We start from the raw sequence: 26986 nt of genomic DNA on the forward strand, positions 1-26986 counted from the left end.
GAAGACCACAAAGAAAAAAAACTTTGCAACGAGCCAATTCTGTTCAAAGTGAACCTTGGTATATATAATTTAAAAAGCTGAGTTCTTTAGAAAAGGTTGCTGCAACTCTGATTAGATGCTTGTAAGTCTTCACATCTGAAAGAATGTTGATTCTGCAATATTTCATACATCTTTGAAATTATGCTTTACTCGGCTTGCCATTATTATTATTTTTATTATTATACAGTATTTATATAGCGCCATCATATTGCGCTGCACTGTACAAAGTCCATAGTCATGTCACTAGCTATCCCTCAAAGGAGCTCACAATCTAATGTCCCTACCTCAGTCACATGTCTTCATTACAGTCAAAGGCCAATTTTTTGGGGGAGAGCCAATTACCCTAACAGCATGTTTTTCATTTCAATTCATTTTGAAAAAACTTTAGCAGTTGCTTATGGAGCCTGTTTGCACTTTTCCCTGCTGCTCCTTGTGTATTGCAGCATCATTTGTTAAATGTGGAGATTTATGATAACCTCTTCGCTTCTGCACTCATGCACATTTTTTTCTCTATCCACGACTTACACATAATCAATAAGTTACACATAAAAACCTTAATTTTTTAATATTTCAGAGAATCTGTGCTTCTTGAAGTTTGTAAAGTCTAGTACTCATGCTTTTCTGCCTTCTCCAATCCTTTTACATGTACAGTGGCTATGTTGCAGCCTGATGCTACAGTCATTTAAATAATGGTACATATAATAATGTATCCTACAGAACATTAGGTGTGGGTCTTGGATTGCAGATATATTTCCCCCACTATAGGTCATGGTCCTTCCGAAAACAGATCACCTACTGCAGAAAAAGTCCAGAAAGGTTTGGCTGGTGAACTGTGGTTGCTATTTGGTTTGTTTCTTACAGGGCCCAGACTCTAGGATAGAAGGGAAGGATCCACAGTACAGGCTGGGTTTGCAGACTGGCATAACACATATGTCTGGGGCATTCAGGAGTAGGGAAGGAGGCGTGGAACAGAAAGCACACACAGGCAAATCCTGGTTTCTGAATGACTGATACTTCCATCCTGTGCTACCTGTGAATAACAGGTGACCTCCTGGAGTATTGCTAAAGTTGCTTTGTTTTGCTGATTGCTGAAAATAAGCTGTTTTGTGTTACTTTTTGTTGAGGTGAAGCCATTTTTTGAGTTTTTTGAGTCAAAATAAAATTGGCTTATCTCCCTGGTAGGACAATAGAGTGTTGGCTTGATCAACTAAGTAATGAACTGGCTGGTCTATTCTTTATGCCTATTACAACCCACCTACCGCCTGACACCCCCCCCCCCCCATTGGTTTCCATCATCTTCATCTTTCCATGGGTACCTTGTTCATATGCTAACATAATCTTTTCATTTTGTTAATACGTACCTCATTCCATGTTGAAAACAGTTCTCCTTAACTTGACCCCCTTTTTTTCATTGTCCAAATTGTATATATGTTTGGGCCCCGTTTGTATTTCTTCAGTTTTATATGTGTGTTTATAAATCTAAATGTTTGCCAGTTCGTGTGATTAGTTACTCATTAACCATTCACACATTCTTCCATGTAGGATAGTTCCCTGAACTAGATTTGGTTAATACTTACTAGGTACTCTTATCTGTTTCTTTCACTATGTCAAAAATTAAAGGATAGTGAATGTTTACATTCCTATGCACTTATACTACATTACTGTTTGCTTTTAAAATGTTCTAAACCGGCTTCATGCTGTTCATTTTCTATGTAATGCTTATTACCCAATAAAAACTATATTTAAAAAAAATGGATGTAACTGAAGTACTACATTGTCCTGTGTTGGGCTAACACCGAACACCAACCTTTTTTAGTTAGACACATATATATATATATATATATATATATACGTTTATTATGTATAAACAGTTCAAAGGGGTAATGAGCTAAGGGGGGAAAAGGTAAAAGGAATTCATTACAAAGGCTACCTATTGGTTAGTAAAGGTTCAATAGAAAAACTGTATTTAAAGAGAGAAATTCTTTAAAAACTTTTGACCTGTTTATTATAGCTTCACCTAACTACATTGTAGATTACCAATTGCAAAGCTGTTCATATACATATAAATTCTTACTGCTTGTTTCCTGAATAAAATACTTTTTTGGCTATGGTTTTGGAGTTTTATTGGCTCAGAGAATGAAAAAGACTTGAGTACAGGAAAACAACCAAATCAATAGCACTTACCTTAATGAAATGTCTTTTGTTAAATTAAAAAAGGTATTTAATTCAGACCAAACTAAATCCCCGGACAATCAAATACATTTACTACTAAGGCACAAAATTAAAGCACAAAATAACTACATAGAAATTTAAATACTGGGTTTCTATTGTTTGCACTTTGAAAAGTGTAAATAAAAAAAAGTTTAGGTTGAACAAAGCTTTAAAAAGAGATGTAAAATACATGTATAATCAGCATAAGAGTAAAGGTGCGTACACACTTCCAATTTTTATCGTTCAAAACGAACGACGAACGATCAATTGGGCAAAAAATCGTTCGTAAAAAAGTAACCAACGACGCCGACGAACGAGGAAAGTCGTTGGAAACGAACGACCGGACCGGCGGATCGGATTGGACGACGATCGTTGAACATCGTTCGTGTGTACGGTCGTTCGTTAAACGTCCATGGGCTGAGCATGCGTAATGAACGAACGTTCGTTCACTTTCCTGTCGTGCACATAGTTCCTCTATCGCTCAAACGATCGTATCTATTGTGTGTACAATATCTACGAACTATCGTGTCGTTATCTCTATGTGCAGGATCGGTGCTATACGATCGTTCGTCGTTCGTTTTCCAACGATAATAATTGGAAGTGTGTACGTAGCTTAAGGTTGCCACAGCCAGAAAGTTTGGATCATCTCTTAACCACTTGAAGACATTCTAGACATTTGGAATATAAAACATTCAGCTTGAAAAATGACCTTGTGGTAATTGCAATGCATGGTAACACACAATTTATGCATTAGTGTGTTGTGATAACATTAATTCTGAATGACCCCCAGTGCACTAAAGCAACACACAACAATGTACAATGTCATACTACTGTGTATTGTGCTGCAATTCATCAGCTACCCTAGCTTATACAGGTATGTTGGCAGCACAATCAAAATGATAGGGACGCCTCAACACAATAAGTTGAGTTCACAGAGCCTAGCACAACATGACAAGTACTGTATGTTTATTCTGTGAAAAGTAAAAGTTATTATTAGTTAGATTTAACAATTACAGTAGCATTGCTTAATTTAAAGAGCCTTATTGTTGTTTAAAGCTTAGTAAATTTAGTGTAACGCGTTAATATATACATTTACAATAATAACATAGATCAAAAGTGATGTGGGCCAGCATGAGCATTTTCATATTTAGCTTACTAAATTCTGGAGAACTAGGTTCTCCAATGATTTAGAGCAATGTTTTACCTTTCTGCTTTAGTTTGTAGATTTTTATGCATAAATTGGGTATCTAAAATGATAAATATAATGTTATGCTGATTTTTTTAAAATTAAGTTTATTCTGTATGTATTTCTCCTAAGCTATACTGAATTGTGATATATCTACTTTGTTCTATTACTTTTATATATTATATATACTAATATGATATTGTACTGTGCTTTTTGTTAATTCTGTTCAATTATTTGCCTAAATGTCTTACACATATACACATATGTGCTGCTTTACTATATTTGCATGTTCGCATATTTATGCTGTGGTTACCTTACATTGCGCTGGGCCTTCTAATGTGTAATTTGAATAGCGCATTGCATCGCAACACAGTGTAGCAAGTTGCTCTGTAGAGCTGGCAAATATGCCTCAAGTGTTATTGTGCATGCTCCTGCATTGCATAAATGTGCAATAGGCATTTAAAGTGTACATAAAGTATATTATACTTTATTTTTCTCATTGAACATACCGAAGTTCCAGCACCTTTTCTCGATGTCTGTAAAAGTTTGTGAAGGGGAACAGCTGTCATGACAAAATGACATCTCAGCCCTGTAAATACGGGTTGCGCATGCGTACTTTAATACTGGCCAGTGGCTGAGCACCCTAAGTGCTTGGGAAGTGCGTGAGCTGTGGGACCTGTGACAAAATTTGAGGAGGGACAGTTGTTTATATGTGCCTGACAATTTACAGCCAACACAGTGGTTCAGAGCATTCTGCTCATGGTGCAGTGATACATGCCAGCTGGGCTGCGGAAAGGTAAAGGAGAATAACAACTATAAAGCCCTCATAAAAGCTTTCCTTACTCTCTTTTTCTCACAGAGCTCTGTATGGAGTGCTCTCTGGGGGAATGGTCTGGCACAGTATCTGGAGGATATTTATATGAAATATATTTTTTATGAATGAGTTAAGTGAAAGAGGATTTGCTTTTTAAGGCTTCATTGGAGAAATTTCCCTTACTTCTGGTTTTGGGAACAACCTTATACCAGACAAAAAGTGAGAGAAAATCTGCAGCATTCTAATAAAAAATAGGGTGTATTTATAAATGTTTACCAAGTAAAAAACAAAAATACCAGGCATTCCCTCTACATTTTACAAATATTCCATAGATGTTTTTTTTTTAAATTAGGATTTTGCCAGGCCAAATGCCCATTGAATCTGTAATGAACAATTGTCATTCTCTAACAAAGGCTAATTGTCCTAAAGCAGGTATAAAAACTTTTTGATTTTTTTTTTTCAAATAGTGCATTCAAACACAATTGGCACAGATAAAGTTACACTTTTTTGTAAGTTAATTAAGCTCTGGTGGCAGCAAATTAATCATTCTTAGTAATAAAGACAATTGAAATATTTCACTTTACTTTATATTTCATACTTCAGTATTGTAATTAAGGCTTAAAATCTAATGATATTTTATGTACAAAGATCCAGTTCACAGATCTGAGAGGTATTAAATGCCAAACTGTCTATAGGCTACACAGTCTCCAATACACATGGTTTACAGATTATTTTGTTTTTCACTCTAAGATTTTTTTTTGAGAGTGGGGGTAGTAGATTTTGTCAGTGCCCTGGGGATGGTTAAACCCACTGTATTTTCTTTGCTTAGCTTTTTATAACATTGAATGCTAAATACAATTATGTATTTGGAAAGCAAAACTATTAGTCATATTGCTCAACTGTATTAAAATGGAGAAAGACCTTATTGATCCCATTCATCATCCTCATGTTGTACCTGGATAGCTTTATAACTCCTTTAGCACTTATTAGTAAATCATATCAGGAGATTTTGAAGCAATCAGTACAATATGGTAATTTGTAGCTATATTAGCCATAAGGGTATAGATCAAGTCAGGTGTCAAGAACTTGACAGAAGAGTCTGCATTAATGTTCAATAATATTATTATAATTAACAGTTATGTCAATTACTGACAACAGTAAAACATGACAGTGGTACAAACCTTTCTACTTTATCTAAAACTAAGATTTAAGCATAAGACATAAGCATTAAAAACACTATGGCAAAGACTGTAAAGCACAGAATCATTGCTAATACCGGTAATTCATGACAATATTTTTTGTTGTGTTCAGTGGTGCTCTGCATTATTTATTGCTGCTTTATGTACTGGCTTCTTATTTCTGAACACAAATCACATGTTAAAGACTCTGGGAATGTTAAATGTGAGTAAGCAATAACTGTTTCATATAGCAATTTATAGCATATGTGAACATGTCACATTGGAGGTCCTGATGTTTTCTAATAAAGACATTGCTCAGGCATGGTTATAAGATATATAGAATGAAGTAAAAAAATTGAGAGTTGGGCCTGTATACCATTCAGGTATATACTATGATATTGCTGTGTTAATGTATTTGGTGTGAGGTTCAATCAACCTGTGCTGTGCTCAGGCAAAAATTATATAAGTTCAGTTCTTTTACTACTGCGCAAAAAGGTAGGAAGCTAATCTCCAGCTACATAATTCAAAATTCAGCCTAGCCTTATTTATCTTCAAGGCAAGGTAATAAAACAATGACTCTAAATATTTTTTTTCCAGCTGTTATCTCCCAATAATTAAAGTACTTTCATAAAGTACTGAAGTAATTTATCATTTGTGGCAATTGTTGCTTTAATTAAATGTTAGCAGTACAGAGTAAATGTCCAACTATAAACTTTTGGAGACACATTTAAAGCGCTGTAATTCATCAATGGAGCCCAAGCCATCAGATTTTTATGTCATGATACAGTTATTCTACATTGCCGAAACCACATACCATTAAAATACAAATTTGCTCTAAAAAAAATGAAACTGACAAATGTAATATATGTATAATATTAATCAATTCCCATAGATCTCACAGAGACTTCTGCACCTGCAAAGAGGTAGTTTGGTGCACTCTTCTTGAACAAACAATTTTACAGTGTTAAGGGTGTCCTCTTTAAACCGCATATTTTAGTTCTCCCAATTCATGTTAAATGTTCAGGATTCAAATTTGGACACATAGAATCTTAGTGACACATAGAATCTTTAGAATATTGAAGTGAATAGCTAAGAAACTTGTTCTTTGCTATGTTTGGGTGCTTTTAGTTGTAGGTTTTGCATCATTTTCCTGTTAAAGGATCCATAACCTTTGTCTTAGGCTCTCTACACACATGAGATAATCATTGCCCAAGACAAAAGGTTGTGCTCATTTCAGGGGAGAATCATGGATACCTCACAGTGGATTCAAGAGCAATGACCGGGAACAACTGCTTTGCAAGACAAGGGAAGGGAGCTTGCTTATTCGTTCCCCTTCTTCCCACCCTCACCCAGTTCCAGCAAAGCAGCTCCAAAACTTCATTGATCTTCTTCCATGTTTCACACTAGGTATATTGTTCTTTAAATTTTTATTTTTTTTTTAGTATTAAGCATCAAGTGGCGGAGAATTTCCCGTTTAAGTGAGAAGATGATTTCCTAAGTACTTAGGAGTCCAGATCCCCCGTCTAATTTGCAAAAGATTTTCCAACTTAATTTTACTCTGTTCTACAGACAATGACTGTAGATTTATAAAAATGAGTCACCAAATCCTTTTTAATAGGTTGGCAGGATTCAGGTAGTTAAAATGAACCTTCTACCTAGGCTGCTGTATCTGTTTCAGGCCCTGCCTATAAATATCTCACAGAGTTTTTTTTAAACAGCTTCATGCAAAAATGTTCTAATTTATTTGGGGAAATAAAAGTCCCAGATTGAATAGGAATCTGTTATTTGCCCATAATCTGTCCCTATAATATGCAGCGGCCGACTTGGTGGTAAACTGGTACTGATTCCAAACTTTGGGTGCAGGCCGAACAGATTTTTAGTAGGCTCCCCTCAAGGCATTACCATGGGTCCCATGGCTGAGCAAATATTTGGATAAATCCCACTCTACTTTGCTAGCTTCTATTAATGTCTGTGAGAAATATTTCAAGTTCTGTGATATCTCGCCCCATCCTAGTCCTTTTACACCAGAGTTAGATAACCCGGGATTCGAACCAGCATTAGTGTAAGGCAGATTTGATAATCTTAGGAAAAAAGGGTTTGAGGAGAATTAAACATTTTATGCCTGGAGGGACTATGTGCACGCCAAGCGATCTGGAAAATCTGTACCCTAGGCTATGAACTATATTTCTGGAAGTTGCTGCAACTGTCCCATTTTCTCAAAACTGTACAGGCAGATGGGAATTACTGCAGGCCGTTAACCACTTTTGAAAAGATGTTCACGGGTGACCTGGGTCCCAGACATGCACTATCTGTCTTGTATTCAATGTTGAATACGCTGCCAAAAGATTTTACACCTTCGTACCTTCGGGTTTGAGAGCGGGAGTTGGAAATCCTGTCCCAGGCCCAGAAGGAACAAATGTTGCGGATTTACCACAAAAGCTCCATGCACAGTGGAGCCCAGGAAACGGGATATAAAATCCTTACTCGATAGTACAAGATGACAGATAGATTACATACTATTTTCCCTACTGTTACAGATATGTGCTTTAGGTGTGGTACTGAGAGAGGTACGATGTTATATATCTTTTAGTCTTGCAAGAAGCTCAAAGATTTTTGGCAAGGAGTTAGGAAAATTTGTCAAGATATGTCTGTGAGGCCAATACCTAATGACCCTGGGTTTTTCCTGCTCCATCTCATGACTGGCCACAGAAAGTTTATAATAAATCGGTAGGTAAACACCTGGTAAATGCGGCCAAGGCATGCATCGCAAGTCTGTGGAAACAATTGTCAACCCCCTCTATAGGGGTGTGGCTCCACAGAGTAAACAAAATTATATTATTGGAGGATTTGACTGCGGGTATCTACAAACAGGATGAGAATTTTTTAGAAACTTGGGGACCTTGGATTATGTTTCAAGAATCTCCAGTTTATAAAGATTTGCTGGGCGATTAGAGGGTGGAAAATGACTGTGGCTTAAATAGTCCTGGGCTAATGGAAATATATATACTGAGAGACACAGACAGGGGTTCTGTGTGAGGGAGCTCTGCTGAGAGACACAGACAGGGGTTCTGTGTGAGGGAGCTCTGCTGAGAGACTCAGAAAGTCAGTCTGTGTGAGTGAGCTCAAAAGTGAGTAGAGGGTTGCTGAAAGCTTGGTTTGGAGCTGACAGGGAGAAGCCCTTCAGCTGATAGACAGGGACGTCTGATGTATAGTAAGTGCCGGACAGGCAAGGTTTTTGTTATTTTATCTGCAACCTTCAATAAACCTGGCTACAAGCCAGCTTATGGCTGATACCTCAGTGTGCGATCTGAGTTGGATGAACCAGACAAGTGTCCTTTGACCCTAGCAAAGGCGATCCTGAGCGTAACCCCTCACAATACTAACAAGCATGTTCTCTTGGAAGTTTTGGGAGGCTAATGGAGCTACAAATTCTGATTTTTCTTTATTAGGTAAGAGGTCGGAGGGTCAGAGATGATATGTTTTGGTCTTTCCATTTTTGTCTAAAAATTTTGGTGTATGTTTGTCTTTTTCTTTTCTGTTTCCATGCAATTGGTCCTAGTTATTGGTAAAATGTGCTGGGGTCCAGAGCTGTTTCTCCCTTCCCATATGGTATTTTTGTGTTTTTTTTATGTTTATCTTTCTTGTCAAAAATTTGAAATTTTAAAAAAATTAATGTGATAAAATTTAATTAAAAATTGAAAAAAGTTTTTTTTTTTAAAAAAAATATTTTTTTGGACATAGACCTGAAGTGACTTGCCAAAAAGCTCCTGTATTGTCTCATATGTCAAATGGCCATTCTACAAGAAGCATTGTGGCTTGTCAATACATATCCAACTAATTCCAGTCTAGCTTTTTTAAAGCCTTTTTTTAAAGTGGAGTCATCTAAGTCTACCTTTATTGAGCCCAATGGATGGCATGATTAGACACTGTTGTACCTTGACCCTGGAGTACAGCTTCTATTTATTTGGAAGTTGTCCCATTTGTCTGTCACTATTACTATTTATCTAACCATTCTGGGACTGATGTTTCCCTTAGTATTCAAGGAGGTTATCTGACAGCTTCCATTTCTATAAGGACTGTGTCCCATTCCCATAGGGATAAATGTCCCAGCTGACATCCCAGTTAGCTGTGTAGTCTGTAGGCTGTACAATTGCACCCTATTAAACCATACTAGTTTCACAACTATAAGCTGCGTAAATTAACAAAGAATAGACACCACAGTATAGGCTGAATGTGCTGAAGCTGTTAGTAAAAAATGAACTGAATATTAATAACGATTAGATGCAACAGTTTGTATATAATATTTGATTATCCCAACAGATAGTTCTTTCTTCTGGAATATAACATAGTGACTTTTGTAACATTACAATTTTATGTTGTATGTGTTGCTCTCAAGATTCACTGTGCCCATTGGACCGTAGTACTCACAAGGTCTACATACTGTTTAGGACAGGCCTTGCCACAAAAGGTACAGTTACTTCTCATTGAGAACTGAGATTGCTAATTATTTTGTCACTACACTATACAAAATAATTTTTGTGGAAGGGAACACTATAAAAAAATACACTTGTAAGGCCCTGGTCAGCACCGGTATTCCCCAGACAATAGTCCCCCAATCTTCGCTGCAATCTTTGCCTTTACTAAGCCCCTGCTCAGCCTCGGGAGACTGGTTGTGACTCCCAGCACTCGGTTGACCCCAGGACTTGCGCAAGTGCGCAAAAGATGGTGTCTGGAGATGACCTGGCAGCAAACCAGGAGCACACAGATAGAAATACCAAGATTCCAATAGACAAGCCCAGAATTCAGAGCCAGAGATCATAATAGATAAGCCATCCACCAGATGAAGTACACAGGGACAAACACAATCAGAGTCACTGGACAGATAAACATCTAACAGAGCACTGAACGTAATACAAGTGCTTGAATGGTATTCAAGACCTACTTTTTAACCTAAAGTGGACCAAAACTAATATTTGTACCTTATAAAAAAAGGCTAGACAACCCTTAAAATGACCTTTTGGGGAGGGGTTAAAAACACTTTTTTATTAAAAAAAAGGTAAACCTCTTCCAGTTTCTGCAGAATGGAGTGCAGAGCCTCCCAAGATACATACGGCATGGATCTCAGGAGGCATCTGGCTGCTCCTGCTAATGCGTGATCTCGGCATCGACAAATCTGTGAAGGTAAAAGTGAGTTTATTTTTGCAGTTTACTTCCACGGTAAATACTTTATACTATCGGTATACATTTGCTGTTTTGGGTTCATTTAAAACAAATGTGTACATTTCAAGCAAAATGGAACAAGGCAAATTCTAATAGTGTAGTGAAATATAGTATATAAACAAATTGATGGACAGAGTACCTGTTTTATGGCCCAAACTTGTAGGCACACTATCCTACATCCAATGTCTTCTCACCCCAGAATTCAGCTGCTGGGAGAGTCAATTATGTATGACCATGTGCAAGAGATGCCAAGCTTCATACTTGTATTCCAGTTGAAACTATGTGGAGGCAGGACTTCTGTAATCATTGCAAGTAAGCGAGCAATTGTAAGACCTTAATCTGTTCACGGGAAGCAAACAGTCATAGGTGATCCTTCAACTGCTATACAATGTTTTTTTTAAATTTTAAAAGATTGTTTCTAAAGGTAATACTTAAAAGTTACACTAAGCAACATTGCCTTAATTTGCTTCATTACATTTTGGCTTTTGTTGGATTTTAACTATCAATAGCACAACACTTAAAGGTATTTTTCAGTGTCTCATGTTTACTGCTAGGAAACGCAGAGCTTATCATGGCATGTAATTCTGTCATTTAGAAGGAATGTTACATAGTATCCCAGAATGTATGATAACCGTGAAGTGTCATTGGAACCTCTTCACATGCTCTTGAGCCCTAGCAGAGTATTTGTGTACCTCTTTGCAAAAATATTACCTTATGTCTCTCTAGGAAATCGATATGATAGGTTAATAAAAGACCATAAATCTGAGTGCTGGTTTAGCATTGTATAATAACAGTTTATAGCACATTTATTCTTGTACTCCTTTCTGTTTTTTAATTAATATTTCATATGAACTCTGTTAGGTATATGTTTGCTACAGTGTACAGAGGGAAAATGTTACATAGGGTAATTGCTAAATGATGTGACTGATTAGATATAAAAAGAGCACAATTCTAGATTTATAGTTATATGATAACTGTCTTCCACATAAGTAAGTATTTAGAAGAAATGAAGTCACCTTAATTGCAAACAATAGTGGATGGAGATATGTATCCACCTTTGCCTGCAGCATAATTCTAAAACCAAAGACATAATGACCAAATAACCAAATAAACTCAATGTTTTCTTTATAAAATGCTTCTTAGCTTGTTATGTATGTGAGCACTGCAAGCATTTTGTGGAATACCTATGGTAATAATACAATGTGCTTGCTATGGCTACATACTGCACGCCTATGCTGTGTGCGAGGTGCATCCAATCTCAGGTCTGCAAGGCCGTATGCACCCTAAACTAAAATTCCAGGTAGCATTTAAAATACCAAAAACAGTCTTAGTATGTTAACACCCAAAAGCTCTCCCATTCATATCTTAAATCTGTATCCAATAATTTCAAGTTTTTCACATTTGTTCCAGGGGATAGTGCAATCCCTTGTCACATTTTTTTTCTGGTAAACAACAAAATCTAGTATTGGCAATCAGGAAAAAATTGGCCTGCATTTTCACAAATTATCTCATTTCAAAATAAAGAGTACTGCAACGATAAGACGTTAAAGTCACATACAGTATATGATGTGTTCTTACCTCTCGTTAGCACATGTATATTAAAAAAAAATTTGGCACCAGTTACATTGCGATTATGAGAAAAGTAATGTAGGTCAGCATAAGAGGCTGTGTTTTTTTATCTGTACCACTTTGATACAACATTAAAATGTCACCTATCATTTTTGTTCAGTAGTGAAAATCCACTGCAGTAGTCAGGAGCTGAATAAATATTGTGCTACATTCTCTCTATTAGCACTCCATGACTAAAGTATTTTCAATGCCTTTTACAGTTGCCTGTACTGGCTGTCACTCACCTCATTCTCCTTGTCAATATCTCCTGTGTCTTTCAAGTAAGCCTACAGAGACTATCACATACAAACTGTAGTAATTACTCATCAATCAATTTCTCATCAATCAATCCAGTAATTAATGAGTTTTAGTGTGAACAATCATCCATTAATTTTTGGAGTGTTCCTATTTGTCTGCAACCTTACAGTGTCCTTGAAGTAGTAGAGCTGCTCCCCATGGCTAGAAAAGAAAAGCAACATCTAAATGTGATGTTCACAGTGGCATTTCATTGTGTGGCTGGGATATTTCCTGGCATCCATAGCTTTGATATCATCTGAAAATGAATATCAGCAGGTAAAGAGACAATTGTCAGTACAAGGAAAATCTTTGAAAATCGTCTTTGTTGTTTAAATACCTCATATTCTGTATTTTTACCATTACTGCCTTTCAAGCTATTGTATAAACATTGTACATTAGGTGCATGTCTGGTCCTGCTTTGCAATTTATGCTTGTTTCCCTATCTTTGTATTCTGCAGAACAGCATGGGACTATATATCCAGTTTTAGTTTATCCATGTTACCCAATGACCTCTGGAAATTCAATAGATAATACATTATGCACGCATAGAGTAAAAACCACATGGTTCCATATGCATATATCTTTCTCATGCTCGCAGTTTAAAATGTATTAACACAAAGAAATAACATTTAAATGTACATACAACCAGTATACTGTATTATAGACTCTACTAGTCTACAAAAAATTATATATATTATATATAATTAAATATCCATTATAGCTGTCTGTTTGGGTGACAGAGTAATAACATTTAAATGACTATGTACATACAACTAATATAGTGTATTAAATTCTTCTATAGGCTCTAATAAACCAAAAAATATATATCATTGCATATCTATTATAGCTGTCTGTTTGGGCCACAGTACAAGATCTGACTTGATTATTTCAGAGAACTGTGAATAGAAAAATGTGGTATAATTTGAAACTCAATTTATCATAGCTAATACAATCTGTCATAAAAAAAATAAAGCTAGCACATACTGTGGTTTTGTAATAAGGTTTGTATTCTACAGGCAGAGCCTAATGGGTTTTAGCCCCTGTCTGTTTTTAGATCGTGGATACTACAACAAGTCCTACCATAATCAGCCAGCAAATATTGCTTTCTGAAGTTAAATTAAGCTGGAAAGTGGGAACCCTTTTCTAGGCGTTACAGTAGATATGACTACCTAAAAAATGTATCACCAATTATGTTCCCTAGAATTATGGTAAGCTATAAGGTAGCAATACATTCTAAATCTTAGCATTTGTGCAGTAGATTACCCTTTAAATTACAGATAGCACTGCAGTTTCCACTCCTATATATAGTGTTACAAAATGATCAAAATGTTGCACTGGGTACCACCATATGTAATAGATTTTCAATGTGCCGTTAGTATACAGCGTTTGAAGCACAACCTATGCACCTTCAAGGCCTATTTACACATTGTATTATTGCACATAACACATGCATTGGTGCATTTTAAAGAGCACCTCAAGACACTCCAAAAATCCACCTGTCTTGTAGCATGCTGCAAAGCATAAAAAATACTGCAGTTACATTTTTCTGTCTGATCCAGTGTTTTGAAGCTCATTGGAAATAAATGGACTGAAATAACATAAAAGATATTAAAGCTGAACTCCAGCTTGACTTTCCGCCTTCTACAATTGCCAGCACCTCACAGTGTGCTTTGAAAGTTCCAGTATGTCATTTTCTGACTGGAGCAGATCCAGCATCATCTTGACATTCTCTTATCAGTCCTATCGGCTTGCCCATTCAATTCATAGAATTTTAATTATATTAATCATAGAGGCTCAGCACCCCAAATGTATATGTGCCTAGGGTGGTCTGCTGGGAAGCACAGAGACCTACTAGATAATGAGGGTAAAATATGGTATGTAAGCAAAAGAAAAAAAAAGGATATGTTTTATTCAAAAGTCAATTGGTCTACAGGTGGGGGTTAAGGCCCAGGCAGGCAAAATATAATTGGATTAAAACTTCAACTTTGCCCTGTATGGGTTTATGGAATCAGAAAAGTGTAAATGAGCCCTCAGAGTTGTGCTTTGTTCAAAGGTGCTGAAAATTTAAATAACCAATACCTCATAAAAGTTAAATTGGTTTCTGGGATTTTCCATTGATATTGCCTCATATTTCTTTCAACCTTTAAAGACAAGGGAGTTATGTTTTTGTCATGGCAATATAAGTATTAAAAATGATTGGGCATTGTATGGAGAAAGGGTGCCAAACCTACATCCATTGGGCCACATCCGGACCGTGGAGCTTCCAGATCCGCCCTCTGCCCATTCCCTCTCTGCTCATTGTCTTGCGGGGGATGGGATGCGCGCATCTCCTATGGTCCTCTACGAGATCATGCTGCCAGGAAAGGTAGCTTCCTAAACATGCTCAGTGTAACCTGAAAGTGGGCGTCTTCTGTAGACCTGGCAATCAAAGTGACTGCTCCCCACTAACCTTGTAATAATAATCCTACCTTGTGCAGCAGCAGCATGAGAGCCTGTGTCCATGGTGCTGTCATTATCCCCATGTATAAACCCATGTATTTCCTTCACTGATTGTCATAGGAATTTGATATTTTCAGGGTACACAAAGGATCATGGGAGCTGTTACTGGAACAAATCAAGGCTATTTTCACATTAAGCGGGCCAATTCAAGACCAGGGTCCCCAAACTGAGTTTGCATGTCAGGGACCCCCAGGGGACACTTCCATGGCAATGATCAATAGGGTAATACTAATTCTGTCTGTGCTGTGGTGGCCCAACTGCGTTCATACTGGCGGTGAGGTTGCAGTGTGGTTACCCGTTCCTTATGCCATGGAACCCTGACTAGGGGGGGACGCTGAGTACCGATCACTACCCCCTGGAGTCTAATCTGCAGACACTGCGGTGTGACGGAATGATCTGCTGGTGGGGTGCCTGTTACAAATAACTGACCACTTACCTTCTGTGACCCTTAATTTCTCTAGAACAGAGGGATGTTGGCAACTGGAAATGTGGGGGCCAGTAGGAAATGCCTTTTGTCCCCCCTTCCAATAAAATTTTATACCCATCATATCACGCTACCTTGTCGCATATAGCTATCACCTTATATCCATTGCAGAGATTTTGGGGTAGGAAGATCTTTGGAGGCCCCCTAAAACTGACGGGACGCATTTTATGGTGTATTTTCTTCTGTGTGTTACATGAGTGGTGAGCAGGGAGCAATATATGAGCAGTCAGAACTGTATAATAGCTTTAGTTTTGTATCTTTTATGAATAAAATGATGCATTAATTAAATGAGCATCAAATGGTGAGTGCAGAAATTTTTGATTTGTCATTTCCTTTATTTTATTTTATATTTTATTTTATATTTTTTCCTTTATTATTATTTGGTCACTAGAAACATTTCAATTTAATTTCATTTTAAATTAAAACTATTCCTTTTTTAAACATACATCTCTAATGTTTGTTTGCATTGTGGCCCACGAGTTTTATCTCAATGACAACAGCGGCCCCCAGATGAAGACATTTTGGGCACCACTGGTATAGAGTAAATTGTGTTTAAATTTTATTTTAAAAAAATAATTCATAAACATATGTGCATGTATTGTGGGATGTAAAATACAATACAAAGAGCAACAGCAACAGTGTTCATAATATTAGACTTAAATTTAGAAGTAGAAAATACAGATTTTCAGGTAATCTGGCAATTTTACAATATTTGAAAGGCAAGATGAGTTCTCCCTACCTTATATGAACCATTGGTGCAGAAAGGAAAATCTATCTGTAAGGATAATTTATAGAAAAGACTGCTAACAAGAACATTTCTTGCGGCCCACAGCAGCCAATGAGTCTCCAACTGTCATTTGTACAATGTAGAATGAAAAATGAAACAATTCTAAATGGTTGCTATGGGCAACGAGGTTTTCATATGGGCACATGTTTCATGGAGCTCCTATGTTCTGAGCATAGGTGTGTTATGGATCTTTAAAGCAATGTGCAGTAAAATATCTTTTTCTCTTAAGACAGATTCAAATTGAATGTAGTTTTTCTTTCCCTGTGTCATTGTTTTATACATAAGCTGTATCTGAAGCTTTAGTTCACATGCTTTATTCTTTAAATCATACTTTTATAATTTGGGGCCAAATATACTCTAATTCTGGCAGGGCAACAGAGAAGCATGTTATTACCTCCTCAGACCTCACCTGGCATATTTGTGGCCAAATCCAACCTCCTATAGTGCATGCAAATGGTAATATTCACTATTACAAATGATACCACAAAATGTGCACTGTACTTTATTTTTTAGTGATTGCAAAATATGAATTTGTTTTTACATTTGCAATCAAACTCATACTTAAAATATATGAATGGCGATTAAACAGCTTTCTGAACAAAATGTGTAGAGGAGAACTGCTTTTCTCATAATAGTGTGCATGGTTCTGAGATTCAATACAAAAGCCGTCAGTCAAGCTGGGAGTGAGAACATTTAATCTCACTCTCCCTGTCTTCAGTTTGCTCATTTGAAATAAATGATTCAAAGCAAACATGCATGCATTTAAAACAGCAATCTATGAACAAACATAGATATACAGTGGAATACAGTACAATGAAATAGATATACAAAGTTACCTAATGTCTGCTTGTTTGTGCTTCCTGGTTGTCATGCTGACCTGGTGGCTTTGATGATTTTCAAGTTATTAAACAACAACAACTATGGAGATGAAACAACATAATTTTACGTTCTGCATGCTGATATGGAAGTGACTGAGGACTACTGAGAGTTGAGCCAAGTAGGCAACTATGATTTTTAGAAGAATGGTCAGCAATAGGAGCAATGTCTCAGTACAAGTTCCCTTTATTATAACTATGTAAATATCTATAATGTCACATCACACATCTACATTACATTTTTTCACATCTGGCTCCATGAAATTACTGGAGGCTAATGGTTGTAGTGAACCTGTGATACATTATGCCTATTTAAATGAAGCTAATGGCAGCCCCCACCAGCAAAACATACTAGCCCACTGCTGGCCAGGAACAAAGTAAAATACTTTTGGTTATAAACCAAGTGTAGAGTATTTGAGGTGTGAGTGGTGGTTAAAGTTTTGTATTAGTTCTATAGAACTATGTGCCAACCCTTATTAGGTACAGTAGTAAAAAAAGGACAGGAGAAAGCAGGGTTTTGGCACAATTCATATATTGTATTTAGTAAATAACAGTACAGAACATATCAGTTCAAAATAGGCCACAATACATTCTTGTGGTCTATGTAATGTCACTTTGGCCCTAAAGGGCACTATACATGCAACATCTAGCAAGTTACACACATAAATTGCCTTTTGTGTTTTATAACTTCTGGTAACAGATATTGTTCATGTTGACCTTTGTACCTGACGCGTTTCATCCTATTTGGCTTCCTCAGGGGTAGCAGTTTGTCCATGTATATTTGGCACTTATGGTTATTATGTCTGGAATATTAAGAATATATATGTCAAGTGTAAGGATTACTATGTTAAGTTTAGAGGTAAATACAGGCGTATTGATAATGTACATAAGATAGCAAATGAATAGGTAAGTATTCAGGTATAAATTGCCTAACTGTATATCCAAAATTGTACTCAGTCAAATATTAAAGAACACAAACATTTTGCTAAATATCCTAAGTATACTCTACCACATACATAAATAAGGCTTGATGTAAATGCAACAAGAATATATATATATATATATATATATATATATATATATATATATATACCCTGTGTTTCTTTTTCTATTAACTCAGATTAGTAGTGGGTTACAGTTATCTTTGCCAATGTTCTTCATAGGAAAGTTACCATAAAGCTGTTTTCTTCCCTGAACAAACAACCTAGTTCAACTGGCAACCCTAGTGGAGGCTGTTGTGGGCAGGCTCTGCAAGGCAGAAGATATTCACAACAATAGGATAAGAGGATATTTAGGTTCTGTTGATGTAAAGGAGTAGTTCTGTGGCAATTTTAATGTATCCGGATCCACCTATAGCACCACAAAGTTCAGTGTATTGGATTGATTAAGTTTAGGCATAATGTATTTCTTTTCTCAAAATATTATCACTTTCCACAGTAATCCTTTGATGTATATTTGTCTATCAACTGATTTGGAAGACTTTCCAGTTGATTGGTGTGTTTTCATCAGCAAGTTGCCACTTCCATTTCCCTGGCCGGTGAGCTTGGAAATATAGAAAATAGTAACTTGCTGTAGTATCAACGGGCACAGGTACACTTTAAAGTGCACCTGCCCTTTTGGGGTATTTGTGCGTTCTAAATTAGCATTTCATTGCAGCACTGAACTGAAGCACAGGATCACACACAATAACTAGTATGTTATAACCAGTAGCTACAACAATCCTTGACAAAATTGTAATTTCCCATGGGATTTATCGTCTGTGCCGCCAAATATATATATATATATATTTTCTGCTGCTGATTGGGATGAGAGTTACGAATGAGCAAGTATCACACAGTGATAATATTTTGGCAGAATTAAATCTTTCAAAGACACAGGACAGTTTGTCTCAGTGGCGTGTAACAGGGAACCATATTATCAGTATATTATTCTTTGCTGCGGTATATTAGTGTGTAAAATCACTGATTTCCATCCCCACGCCAACTTTAAACCTTAAAAGCTGGGCCCTATTCACATGGCTTGCTTCCAAGGAGCACCTTGCCAGAATCCCCCTCCTATATATCACTGTGTTAATGAGAGCCAGTTTTATTATTACTTTCCTTCAACCCACCCCCATTTCTTTTAAGTAGCAGCCAATTTTTCCTGCAGCCTGCTTAGTGCATCTGTGCATGAGAAGAGAAGAGTGTATGTGTGTTTGCATGTGTTAGAGGCATATCCCTGGCTGACTATGGGATGACTTTTCCCTCAGTTGTCAATTCGCTTGCCTGTCAGCGGAGCTGCTGGTAGTGGGAAAGGGATAGAAGGGAGGAGAGAGACAAGGAGTAAGGGGAGGGAGAACCAGAGCTGGAGGGGACAAGGGCTGGCGTTCAGAGCATCCTGGAGTAAAGAACAAGCAAGGTCCATCAAATGGGAGGGATACACACATCAGAAGCTGTGCAGATGCTCTGCACTCTCCAGCTGGTTGTCAGAGTGCATTTCTCCAATCCTTTTTCCAATGATAAAGATTCTTCAACTGGTATTACTATTTCCATGTCTGGCTCATTGTTTTAGAAAAGAAAAATCTGTAGTGATTTCAATCTAGAGATCAACCTAATCCCCAACATCAGACTCAGGACCATGGCATTCTGCCACAGATACTCCCAGTGTACACCTGGAGCTTTTGCTGACTGCACACACTTCATGTAAGAAAGCGACTGGACCTGGAAAAGAGATTAAAGAAGATCATCAAGAAGGAAAATTAATTGAACAAAATGTTCCATGCACCCAATTAGTTTTAAAGGTGGCGAGTGTTCCATCTGTTTGTGTATGTGTTGGTATTTGTTAGTTCAGAGTAAGCATCTTTCATGAGCTTGAACCAAAGTCACACACCTAAGGTCATGGAGTCCCCCACAAAGGAAATTGAAGAATTTGAGAGCAATTCATTAAAATATCTGCAACCGGAACAGATTGAGAAAATCTGGCTGCGTCTCAGAGGACTGTAAGTACTGATTCTCTCTCTCACTATATATTTATTTATATCCCCATTTTCTCATCTGTTGCCCACTTTGTGTGTCTCTTAAGTGCTGTTAACATTTTTCTTTGTATGAAATCCAACATGTGAAAGGTCTTTTATTCAATATTAGCATATTTGAAAAAACTTTTATAATTTGAGAACTTGAACTTTAACTATATCCAGATGATAATATGATCAGACGGATACCTTAAGTAGTTTTCTGCATTGGTCAATAAAGAGCACACCATTCAGCATATTTCTATACCCTCTTTTGATGGCAAAATTGTGATAGCATGTATAGGATTAACAGGATGCCAGAGGTTAAGTGGACAATGAATCTGCTAGATGACAAATGTTGACAAAAGCTAGATGAGTAAAATTGTATCATTGGGAAAGGTAACACTCAATTTAATTATTTTCATTTTAAACACAAATGATTTGCAAAGTACTGTAGTTGTGATTTAATTCTCTTTTTAAAGGGCAATACATATTTGTTTGAACAAAACAGGATCCTAAACAAAGTTTTGATGGGAATCAGATTTCATTACTTTTCAGATTTCATTACTAAGTGCTTAGAGACCATGTTTTATGTTACATACCATTATATATATATATATATATATATATATATATATATATATATATATATAAATATATATATATATGTATATAGATAGACACACACACACTGTTATATGAGTAATAGCAACCTTAAACCAAAATAATCAGTATCTTTATATCTATTGTTATCTAAATCTACAGTATAGATATGGACCTTTATTAATTACCTAAATGGTGTTTTGGTTAGTAACATTTAATAATCACCTTTAGCAATCATTTGATAGTTATGATAACTGTATGGTATATACTAATATGTCTGAAGATTGGGTTCCCAAAGTTTTGGAAGGCTGTTTTTACATGCATCACCAAGCACATTACTCTATGTTACAACATGTGATTACTACAGAGATTAACTTGCTTTTCATTTGGGATTAGAATGCTTTCACATTTGTCAGTAAAATGGCAATAGGAATCAGTGAAGAATTTATTTACGGGTCTATGTATGCTTATAGAATTTATTCATCAAAAAGGAAGATGAGCAGGTATACTAGCAAAGAGCCAGGGATCTATATATTGTGTAATTTGTACTTTTGAATTTACTAATAGTGTAAAGCAATCAAAACATAGTCAACACTCATTTCAGTTATGGATGCATCATAGAGGAATAAGCCACCTTTTGGATTCATTTATTTCTTGGTGGTAAGATGTCCCTGTTTTAGTACCTGCCACTATATCTGCCCTGCAGTGCTGAATGTTTGCACACATGTTTAGGTGTTCCCTTATTTACTTTTAAATCATCTAAAATATAAAGTGGGAGTATTGTTAGCATTTACCAGTCCCTGAAAAGGACCACCAGATATTACTTTAATGAAAAATGGAGATTTAAAATGAATGCATATGTTTTTTCTTACTTACATTACTTATTAGGGATAATATGAGATTTTAGTGATTAATTTTTTACTTACTTTAGAAAAAAAAACAATTCAAGCTGTTATAAAATGATCAAAAACATTTTTAGCATAAAAAGTTACATTTTTCTCTCCCTTTATACCCTTTCCCCAAGGTCCTCATTGCTGTGCAGATGTAGAAACATCCCCAGCTTAATTTTAATGTACAGTACAGTCCCACTATACTTATGTCACTTTGACAGAGCTGTAGTGGCTCTCATTCTATGATTCACCCTCTTTCCTTGGCCACTCAGGGAGCACCTTGTTTTCAGTGAATGGCTAGTGAATGGCTAAGGAAGACAAACAGCAGGGGTGCATCGCTGAATAGGAGCTTCTATGATCCTTTATTAGCAGGCAAAACTATGGTTACTTCACTCTCTGAACGATTTAGATGAGGTCTATGACCCTCTGACAGTAATCACAGGTACATTTCTTGTACATAGTATGTCCTCATTGCCAAGTATAACAATAGATCTCTCTGGATACTTACCAGCAGAGAAGACTCAGTAAAGGTACTCCTTCAGACAGCCATCTTCTTTTCCAGTTCCTCCAATACAATTCCTCCAGCAAGGCATCACATTTGTAACAGATCATTTGCAAGGGCTCCATAAGTGAAAGAACAGAGGGACAAGCCCCCTGCCTGGGCAACAGCTGCCCCCTGTGTACAGTTAAAATGCTCATAGTTGTTTTCTTCGCCTTGAGTTTCAATACTCCAAATCCAAATGTTTGCCAAACAGACGGAGAATCCAATTAGTGGTAAGGATACACATCCATAATTCATCCATTGTTACCTCCCACACTGACTTCTGCAAACTGAAACAGATTACAAAAGTATTCAGTGGGCTGAGTTTAGAAAAATCTAACAAGTGCAGAAAATGTAAGCATATACTTAGGCTAAAATCAGCCAAATTGATTATGTAATTATAGCAAAATTATTCTAAGGACAATCCAATAGAAGTCTAAAAGTTAGGGTACCTACCTACATTCGTTGTAGTTTAGTAAAAGATAATGGACATGGCTGACACTACTTGTCTACTACGTGTACTGTAGACAAAAATAAGTACAACGTAAGTACTTTTGTTATCTTTGCATAGTCTTTAAAGGGTTGAAACACAGAAAAATTTTTCTCTGGCATATTATCATTTCGCCAGAAAAGGAGACTAAGGACTGCTTACAGTTATTGATGTCATGACTGTTGACTGTAATATACCAGATTTTGTTCAAAAGCAAAATATTTTTTCACATAATAAAGTGCTCTGTCTTTTTTCAGTACACAAATAAAAAGTATAGCAACACTATTCATCTATTGTAATAGGTGTAAATAAGACACTAAAGTTGATTCTATCTTTCTGTGTTATTAATCTTGATGAAATTTACTGTATATAGTATGGCAAACACATTTTCAATCCACAACGGATAATCAAAATGTACTTTTCTCGGAATAGCCTTCAAAAACAGAAATCAGTTTGTCATTAGTACAGTGCTGCATTGCTTTTATATTTCTTTAAGTAAATCATAGGCAAAACAAATGTTTACATAATTACATAGCATAACTTTGATACATGGTGTCTATCTCACAACCAATGTGCCTAACTGACATATATTCATGGCAGACCTTCTCTTTCCCCTTTATTCGGATAACAAAATTGCATTTTTTATTTCAAATTCAGAGCAGCATTACCACCTTTGTACTTGATATGTCTATGTGTACAGTTTTTCACACTGAGGCCTGTGTTAGGGCATAGCCAATGCTGAATATAAGGCTTTAGCGTGTCAATCCGTTGATCATACCAAGCCCTGCCTGAAGACAAGAACAGTGTGGACTGGCTCATCCTAAAAGCTGACTTGCTAAGTGCTTTATAACCCCTTCCACAGCAAACACAGTAATTGTTGGTGCAGGAGCAAGCTAGACAGTTGGTGGAACTACTTATAAAGAATTTTGTCTTCCACAGTCATCAATTGCACAATATTTCTCCATCATCTTCAGAAATTAATGTATCATTTCTCCATTTAGTTGCACAATCACATTTTAAACTTGGTAAGGAACAAAAAAACAAAAATATGTTCTGTGTAAAATAGATAACTCTATCATTTGATATTAGTCCTAACTCCAATTGTTGTCTGCCTACAGCTCCCAGTAATAAAATTCAACTTTGGTCACACATCATCTGTGAAATGTAATAGTTTGAGGACATTTGCAATGTAAGGAGATTTTTGAAAATGCTAGTTGGCTGGCCATCACACTGATTTCATGTCTTTAATCATTGTTGCTCAATGAAATGTTCAGGACTTGTGATACAACTAGCTATGTTGAATTAAGTCAGTAAATTAAAGTTATTGACGGCAGTGACAGACCAGCAATTAAAATTTGTTAAAAGGAGATTGGCAATAGCAGCTGTTGCTTTTTTAAAGCTGAGCTCCAAGAAAAAGAAATCATGCAGATATGCGTTCATTAAAAAATCATTCGGGGGTATTTATAAAGTAGTGAATGTAAGATATGCATTGCATTTCCATTTGCATGTGTTTTAAAGAATTGATCCTATTTTCTATCTATATTGTATCTGGTTTAACTTGGAAATGGAAATAAAAATATTCATATTTAATTGATTTGACATTGCAGTCCAAGGCTTCAACCTCTTCATGTTAAAGTGGAAGTAAACTTAAAACAAAAAAAAAAATACCTATACTTTCGCAGATCTATCGATCCCTCCAGAAGTTTCCTGGATTAGGCCCCGCGTCGTCCTGTAATCCACCGTCAGATGTCTGACATATGTATCCCAGGAGGCTGTGCACTCCCATTCTATCTTTATTGCTGCGATGATAAAGACAGAAGGGGAGGGTCTTAAAAAAAAAAAAGTTTTAAACCCCCCTTGGAGAAAAGCATGTAATTTTTACCTTACGTAAAAGGGATGTCTACCCTTTAGGTAAAGTAAAAATTCTGGTGATAGGCCTGCTTTATGTTTAAAACCCCTTAGCAAACCCTAACCCTAGATTTTAGCTAATTTGTACCCCATTGCAGCCATTCTGGCTTTGGAAAGAGACTATGGCTAATCAACATGCTTGCCAGGTCTTTGGGCTGCTGGGGGTTCCCTCTGGCTCAGCTGGTTATTGGCTAATAGCAGCAGTGACATCAGCGTTACTATTCCCATCACTCAGTTGCCACAGCAGAATATCAGTAAATGAAATAAAGCATGAAGCAATCTTAATGAAGATTGAGGACAGAACAAGATGTAATTAAAGCATATTAGGGGGTCAGAGCAGAGAGAATGTTGGATGGGGGAGCATTGACATTAGAAGAAAAAAAGGATACAAATACAGCTACATGAGGGGAAAAAAGCTGAGGGTAAATAGGGAGAATGAGCGGAGCAACAGCTAAGATAATACACTTAAAATGCACTCTTTCCTGTCACTGTAAAATAATATTTTAATTGGAACACAAAGAAAAATCAGAAGAAAATGATTGAAAAAGAAGAAAATTGTTAGCCACCAGAGTGTCTCTGCGTTCTGAAAAAATAAACCGTACTGCATAAAAAACGTTTTAGTTTTCAGGGTTCCTTTTTTTCATATGGAGCTCATAAAAGCCAAAAATGTAAATTTATTGACATGCTGGACACATAATTCACCTCCTTTATCTTCTCAGAGAGAAGTCATGATTCATGTATCGGTAACTATCAATTCGAGTTGATGAGTTTTCCAGCAGAACTCATTTGCATATTGAGGAGTTTTTCAGTGGATTACAACACATTTATAACAATATACTTTCACACATGGAAATATATATCTTTTTTGTTGGCTGAATCTGAAAGTTCCACTTTTAGCACTATATCTAAAATAGTTATTTTGACTTGTGTCTGAGAGAATTAAGGTAAAATGCAGTTTCTTAACAGGTTACTGAAATGATATACCCTGACAGGTTATAATGAAGTAGTCAAAGTGGAATGTCAAATTTGAAATAAAAAGTCTCCAGTTAGCTAGTGCAAAATGAAGTAGAGATCTTTTTAGGAGGAACTGAACCATGAAACTGGGGGGAAGGGGGGAGGGATTCCACTCCAGACCTCATGAGTCTAGCAGACAGGGGCCACAATGTCTCAGTCTCTGACTCCAGATATACAGCTGTAAGGTTGTAGTCACATAGGTGTCCTGGTACACTCTCCCATAGCAGGAAGTGCTTTTATATTTTTCAGAATTAATCCAGGACAAAAAGATAGAGTTTAGATAAATTTAACAGTTCTAAATCTCTCTATTACATAGCAGATCTTTACCTTTTGAGTTCATTACATTTTCAAAACAAATAAGGGATTAATGTCTCATTTTAGAATAGTCAGCTTAGCCATACAAATATTTTTTCTGCCCAAGAACCTCTGCTTTAATTCACATATAAAACATAATAATATAGTCAAGTTTTCAAAACTGTATTAAACTGTTTCAGGCTTGTTGTTGTGGAACAATGATAAATATACTGTAAAGTCCCTAGGAGTACCTATGCTTTTCCCAGGCACCAATTTTTTTCTGAAGTCCTCACATACAGACAAATCCTGCTACTCTCTGGAAAGCTAGTTGCCTTCAGACCTAAGTAGGGGTTGGTGCCTAGGGGAAGGGGTTAGAGATTGGCAGGCAAACAGGGAACCACCAAGGCAGACAGAGCCAGGGGAAAGGACAAAGACCTGAAAAGATGTCAGGGGCCAGATGACAATTCCAGGTACGAGGCAAAAAGTCATACATGCAAGGCAGAGATCCAAACATCCAAGTGGGCATGCACGAGGAGGACATCCCCCTGACCTAGTGAGCAGAGGAAAGGAGTGGCAGCCACATAAAGTGGTAAGTAAGCTGCTTGCATTGACCTCCAAGCCCTACTCCATTAACAATTTTTTTTCCATGTACTCCAATAATGATAGCCAACTGTAAAGTGTACTATTTCTTTGGTTTACTTTCTATCCCAGTAAACAGTGGTTACCAGGACAAACAGGGAGGATGAATTTATTCAGTGAGGGACAGCAACCTTTTTGTAAATTGTCCAGGTCAATAGAAAGTAATGACATTTTCCAACACTAGCCACTGTTCGCTTCCAGTGAGTACACTAATGAAAAGACTTTGGTAGCTGACTATTAAACGAAAAAATAAAAAACAGAAGAGTCTTAGGCTGGACTGGTTTTCAGGTTGCGATTCAGTTACTGCTACATGTAGCATCTCAACCACAGAAGTCCATAAACAATGAGTGTAAAGAATGGGCGGTTTAGTACCACTCACTGCCACCCACCTTTAAATGTACATATTCTTGTTTTTTAAGA

General features: G+C 36.6%; 1 protein-coding gene across 5 annotated transcripts in view; it reads left to right on the forward strand.

Annotated features, from left to right (window-relative positions):
* Positions 1–26986, forward strand: part of PDE1C (phosphodiesterase 1C) — a 435454-nt gene that overhangs the window by 168161 nt on the left and 240307 nt on the right. The window contains exon 1 of one of the 5 annotated variants that reach the window (XM_072412148.1): positions 19866–20175. The exons of the other annotated variants lie outside the window; for them this stretch is intronic. Within the exon in view, the coding sequence (XP_072268249.1) occupies positions 20042–20175 (134 nt within the window). The 5' untranslated portion in view covers positions 19866–20041. Of the gene's footprint in view, positions 1–19865; positions 20176–26986 lie in introns of those variants that run through there. 5 annotated transcript variants of the gene reach the window in all.

This window comes from Pyxicephalus adspersus, chromosome 5 (assembly GCF_032062135.1).
Source record: "Pyxicephalus adspersus chromosome 5, UCB_Pads_2.0, whole genome shotgun sequence".
Lineage (NCBI taxonomy): Eukaryota > Metazoa > Chordata > Amphibia > Anura > Pyxicephalidae > Pyxicephalus > Pyxicephalus adspersus.